This window comes from Leptodactylus fuscus, chromosome 9 (assembly GCF_031893055.1).
Source record: "Leptodactylus fuscus isolate aLepFus1 chromosome 9, aLepFus1.hap2, whole genome shotgun sequence".
NCBI classification, from domain to species: Eukaryota; Metazoa; Chordata; class Amphibia; order Anura; family Leptodactylidae; genus Leptodactylus; species Leptodactylus fuscus.
In genome coordinates this window covers 70,294,414-70,300,530 of record NC_134273.1, presented here as the reverse complement: position 1 = coordinate 70,300,530, position 6,117 = coordinate 70,294,414, and the positions used below count along the sequence as shown (strand labels likewise).

The following is a 6,117-nucleotide window of genomic DNA, read 5'->3' as shown; positions in this document are numbered from 1 at the left end:
TATTATCAACAAAATACATGCACGGATATGTCTTGGCATGTCATTAATGGTTGTCTGAGGAATGTTACGCCATGCTGAATGCACTTGGGCAAGTCATTAAGATTGACCACTGGCAGCTCCCTTGGCAATTGTCAACCAATGACATCCCAGATGGGAGACAAGTCCGGAGACACTGCACGCCATGGTAGTAGGTTTAGGCCACACAGTCTGCTCACAGCACCAGACTGGACTTTACATGTTAACAGAACTTTCCTGAGATGCTTTGGAGAAATGGCTTTACCACTGGTTTCACGACCAAATCAATGTAATGTTGAGTTGTTAGTATGCCTGAAATGAAAACTAGTGGGGTCCGCCTACCATACATTACACCACCCCACACTATAATCCTGGGAATAAAACTGGTTTGAGGTTCCCTTCTGAGGGCCTCTTTATGTCATTGCCAATGTGGTAACACCACCATTCTCTGACTATCATTGCGCCAGAGACAAAAGCGGGACTCCGTGATGAAGAGGACAAACCTCCATTCCAGCCTTCAATGCCATCTTGCCGTGTACCATGAATGATAGCCTTGGGGTGGAGTGGCATAAGGTCAATGCAATGCCTATAACTCTTCGACCAATGTCGTGCAAAGGCCTTCTTATGGATTGTGTGGACACCGTTTGCTGCCCTAGGTTTGGGATGTGACATCCCATTCCTCCAATCTGGTCCATCTGTGCAGAAGGTCACTTCTTGTTGTCAATCAAGTTTCACCAGGATATGCAACATTGAACAGTGCTGCCATATTGAACTTGCTGCTAAGGAATGACAAACTAAGGTCTCTCAGTTTAGGGATTCTGTTCTACTCAGATGACAAGCGGTGATAGCTGGCATGTCAATGCAGAAGACATTACACCATTTTATGCGATTTTTGAGATTTCATGTGGCTAAAAACACATTGCTTTCAATATGCCCCCCCCACATGCCACAGATTGGAGCTAGGTGGTTGACAATTTGATGGTTTGCCGATCTTCGCGACACCTGCTACTTCCTCGATTTGCATAACCTTATGGCTTGTCCTTCTTCGCGTTGTTTTGTTGCTTTGTCTCTTGATGTGGTCTTCATATTCTGTACTATATTGGACATGTGTATTGTAGGACATACTTCTGGCACGCCGTCTTTCCTATGATGGTTGGAACAGGTTGATTTCTATGTCAAAGCTTTTCAGTCCCATAGCCAAACCATATAGAATACTGTGAGCCTTGTGGATAATCACTAAGGGTAAGGGCAGCTAAAGTAGTTCTAAGAAGTGTTATAATGAATGTATCCGTGTACTATTAGACATGATACACTATATACATACAAATGCTTACATTACATAGTGAGACTGAGATTTTTGCATTTGTATTTTTGGTGAAAAACAGCATTTTACAGCAGCTGCACTGATCAAACATATGTCAATGTACACGACACCCTGAGACCCTCCCGAAGTCTTAGTACATGCAGCCAACCGCTCAGTGCTTTTCTAACCACATACAAGCCTTGTACACATGTCACCCTTCCCTTTAGGGCTAAACCACATAGAAATACAAGAGAAAGCTGAATAAATCTTGGCACGCCTCAATTTATTCTCACAAATAGAATGTGCTTCTGATTGTAGAAACTTTTCTTAGAAGTGTAGAAAAAAAAAAAAGTCTGTGAGAAACTTTTGAGTCTTCTCATGAACACGTGTTCAGGGGACCACAGTCTAGAATGAACATGGGGGGCTGACATGTGTAAGAAATGTCAGCACGCCATAAACCAGAAGCTCCTTCCCGCTGATGTGGTTTCATGCAGATGTACGGCTGCTACAACGCCGCTCAACATTGAACCTGTCTACAGAATTGTACATGGGGTTCCATATTGTATCTGTAGAGAATTTAGTATTAAGAGAACATTGTAATACATGAGATGTTACATAGTAAATATGATCGGCAGCACCATCAGTGTAAGAGTGTCCAGGGTTGCAACATTTAGACAAGGCACTGCTATCGAGTGCATGGCTACATTGTAGCGTTGGCCATATATAAGACATCAAGGTCAGCTGAACCCACTGATTTTGGTGGCAATGTATATAATATGGGGGTATAGACTCTACCTCCAAGCAGGTTAGGGAAAGAAGGGATCGGGCCATTGGATTTTAAGATACGCAATCCTTTTGTTCTGGAGGAGATAAACCACATGCATGCTCGTGTATGGGGTAATCCAGAGGAATAGTTACATAGTAGATAATATTGGATGAAGACATCAGCCCATCAAGTCCAACCTATAACCCTACAATCCTCCAGTGTTGATACAGCCCCTGAAATTGTATGGCAAGCTTCAAGATGTCCAGGTTGTGTCACTATATTGATACTGATGACCAATTCACAAGACCCGCATCGGGGGTGGGGGGGGGGGGGTGTCCAGACATACATATTAGATGATCACAATAGATAGCGGCCAATAATTCAATAACTTACTCACCCATACACACTGCATTGCTTTCAATGGGATTTGCTCTATTGTCCGTTAATGTCAGTTTTCGCCAAACCCGTCACGGCTCCGGCAGAGAGTATAACACGGGGTGCAGGACTTTTTACTCCATTCTAAATAACAGACTTATGACAGATGTAAAGTGTCCATTAATTTAATTGTATCATTAATGTATATGACAAAAGGACATATGACGAATGGTAACGGACACTAACTTATGTATTATAGATAATTGGTTTCTTCCTATCACAACAGACTTCCAGTGATAGTATAAACCCCCTCTTATTGGTGTGGGGTTTGGGTGTCGGATCCCCGCCAATTTGATGCTGTGGATAGGTCATCAGTATCAACAATGTGACACTGTTCGCACAACCCCTATAAGACTTTGTTAGTTGAGCTTTGTACATCTGAGAAGGGTCATTGATTATTATTTTTTTTTTTATCATTTATTTGTACCCTATGATCACGTACACATGACATGATTCTTTCTTAAGAAACAACTAACTATATTGAAGAAAACAACAATGTATGACTGGCAAATTGTCTTTGTAAGTATTCCAGGTCTTCCTTCTGAAAGTGCAATTCCTCTAAGAGCTTGGCTATAAACTGGGTGTAGTGCGGATTGTGCTCAGAGTCCTTGTGAAGAGGCATTGTGGGTAATAAACTGAAAGAAAAAAAGAAAAAGATGTCATAAATTGGTGGCAAGATATGCTTTCATTTGTAACCAGGAATAAATAACTGAAGCTCCAATTATTAGTAATGCAAGATCATTAAATAACACTAATTCTACGGAAATAGTATCTGGCTGTGTCCTGGTTTGCATAGATAATTCGGTGAATTGAATGGACATGGTGTAATACTTCACTTCCCCTGTAGAGGTGCTGTAGTGACATTGATGCAGGTTACCCTGCAGGGAAACACTCTATGATCTGTTTATTATCAAATGACCCTTCCTACAAGTAGGGATTATCCAAAGTGGAGATACACTTAAAGGGGTTTCCCCCTAAATCTTAAGTGAATCATTGTGCCTCTATACTTCTTATACAGAAATATACGGGTATTGATGTATGTTCATTTCAGCTTTACATGTATATATGTATACACCATATACAGTGGAGATCTAGAAGTGGCAATCCTAAATACCTCTTTAATAGTCAAACACCTCTACTGTCGACTTGACAATAACATATAACTGCACAAGTCACAGACTGAAGCTTTACAGAACATAGAATATTCATTGTTTAGAACAAGAACATAAAACCGTAGAACACAATCCGGTAGGGCACACCTTCACATCCAGAGAAGCTGACCTCACATCTAGTTCTAGGACAAGATTTCAGCTAACGTGATTCTCCCAGCAAGATTTCTCTATATGATTATTTCATTAACTTCAGCCGCAGCCGCTGGGCACATGAAATATGGATAGACAGAACTCCGGGGAAGTGATGGATCAATAACCACAGAGAAAGAATCAGAACTTTGCATTTTAGCACAGGGCGAGTGGTGGCGGCACTTCTATCATATCTCTTAATGCTTTGGCAATGAACATACTGGCATTTAAAGGGGTGACAAGAGATAAGCATGGGGCCAAAGGAAGGCAACGGTATGAGAAAAGCAGCACATTGCCTGACGCTCCGATGACAATGCCGGTGGGTGTTAACCTGATTACATCGATGACATCACGCTGACTTTTCTACTGCACCAAATCACAGGCCTCATGTACATGGCGCTGTACCATCACAAGGCTGTAATACAGAACCCATAGTCTTCAATATGTCCCAATTTCATAGGGACACATACAGAGGATTTTTCTCGGCACCAACCCATAGTTCATCATGGAAGATGGTGGGTATATTACAATTTGGTTTTATAGGACAATAATGACAACGGAATTGCTCACGAAGACTCAAAGCACAGGAAGCGTTGTGGATTAGGAGTTAGTGGCTGCCACACACAAGCTCATCCTCAACACCCACAGGGGTAAGTTGTTTGCATTTGAAGCCAAATAGCCAATGGTATATTTTTGGCATGTGGGAGGAAACCAGAGTACCCAAAGGAAACCCACGCAAACAGGGGTAGAACATACACAGTCCAGTCATATTAATGTGACCACCGCCTACTTTTGACGTCAACATTAAATAACCAATCGCAGAAGGCACATGTCATCAGCCATCTAGGTGCACTCATTATTGTGGAAGGCACGGTGGATCAGCACAAGTATGCATCTATCCTTGCGGACCATGTTCACCCCTACATGTGAAATGTTTTTCCTCAGGATGATGGCATCTACCAGCAGGACAATGCGACGTGTCATAAAGCTCGCAGTGTACGTGCGTGGTTGGAGGAGCACCAGGATGAGTTTACCATACTCCCTTGGCCAGCAAATTCCCCGGACTTCAACCCAATCGAGAATCTGTGAGACCACCTCGTTCGGGTTGTTCGCGCCATGGATGCTCAACCGCGTAGCCTAGTGCAGCTGGCCACGGCACTGGAGTCGGCATGGCTCAACATCCCAGTGACATCATCACAACATCCCCTCTCTTCCTGCACGTCTCGCAGCGGTCCGCTCTGCCAAAGGGGGTTATTCTGGATTTTGACAGGTGGTCACATTAATGTCACTGGACTGTGTACAAACTCCATACAGATGTTGCCCTTGGTCGGGTTCAAACCCAATAACACAAATGCACTTTACCATTGCCCCATACTTTTTTGAGTGGTTAAACATGGGCTTGAGAGTACACCTTGGCTTCACAATTTTTTATTTTATTATTTTGGCTTGTACATGTATTCCTAAATTTACCATTTAAATTTTTTTATTCATAATTTTTATTATTATACAATGGTGCTGGTCTCCATTTTGTGTTATAGGATAACAATATAGAAAACTCAGAAAAACAAACAATTAAGAGGACAAAAATAAACCGGAAAACAAAAAATCCAGTAATGGTTTGATGTTTGTACAGCAGAGAGTATCTGATAAAAGATGTAACATTGCAGCAGATTGCTTAAAATATTCAACAGAGAAGTCTTGTGCCTACATATTAGGCTTGAATGGATGCGTTTTCCCATTACGTAACCCCCAATGCAGAACATATGGGGTTATAATCCGAAGAGCGGTGTATCTTTTACAGCATATTCCATGTAGTAAGAAGAAACAATATGACATTGCCCGACAACCGGGGGTAAGAATATAATGTATAAGCATCTCGGCTGGAAGAGGATTGTGCTCGCAAAGCATTCTGACAGTAACAGAGGGATCAGGAAGGGTAGAGAGGAAGTCCTGGGAGAGCGAGATCTCCGTGTGGTTAAGTCTGTACTTTTGGAGACAAGGATATCAGAATTTAAGAGGGGAGCACATGTAAACAGCAAGATCACTCACGAGATTGTGAACCCCACAGGCACCAACTCCCAGACACACATCTCGGCAACCACAAAAAAATATTGCTAATCTTTGGAAACGGAAGGAAAAACACAACTCTGCGAATTCTGTTACATTGATTTCTCAATTAACGGACACATGAATTAGATGACAATAGCTGTACTGGAAATCTACGTGAAATGTAACGGCTCCCCAGCAGTGTGACCATCGTCTGGGTATTACATAGTCAAGAGGTAACTAATACCATA

General features: G+C 42.2%; 1 protein-coding gene across 1 annotated transcript in view; it reads right to left on the bottom strand.

The window, feature by feature from the left end:
* Positions 1–1,660: 1,660 nt before the first annotated feature.
* The window catches only part of RPAP2 (RNA polymerase II associated protein 2), a 45,226-nt gene continuing 40,769 nt past the window's right edge, over positions 1,661–6,117 (bottom strand). The window contains exon 12 of the mRNA XM_075286568.1: positions 1,661–3,154. Coding sequence (XP_075142669.1) covers positions 2,995–3,154 — 160 coding nt within the window. The 3' untranslated portion in view covers positions 1,661–2,994. The remainder of the gene's footprint in view (positions 3,155–6,117) is intronic.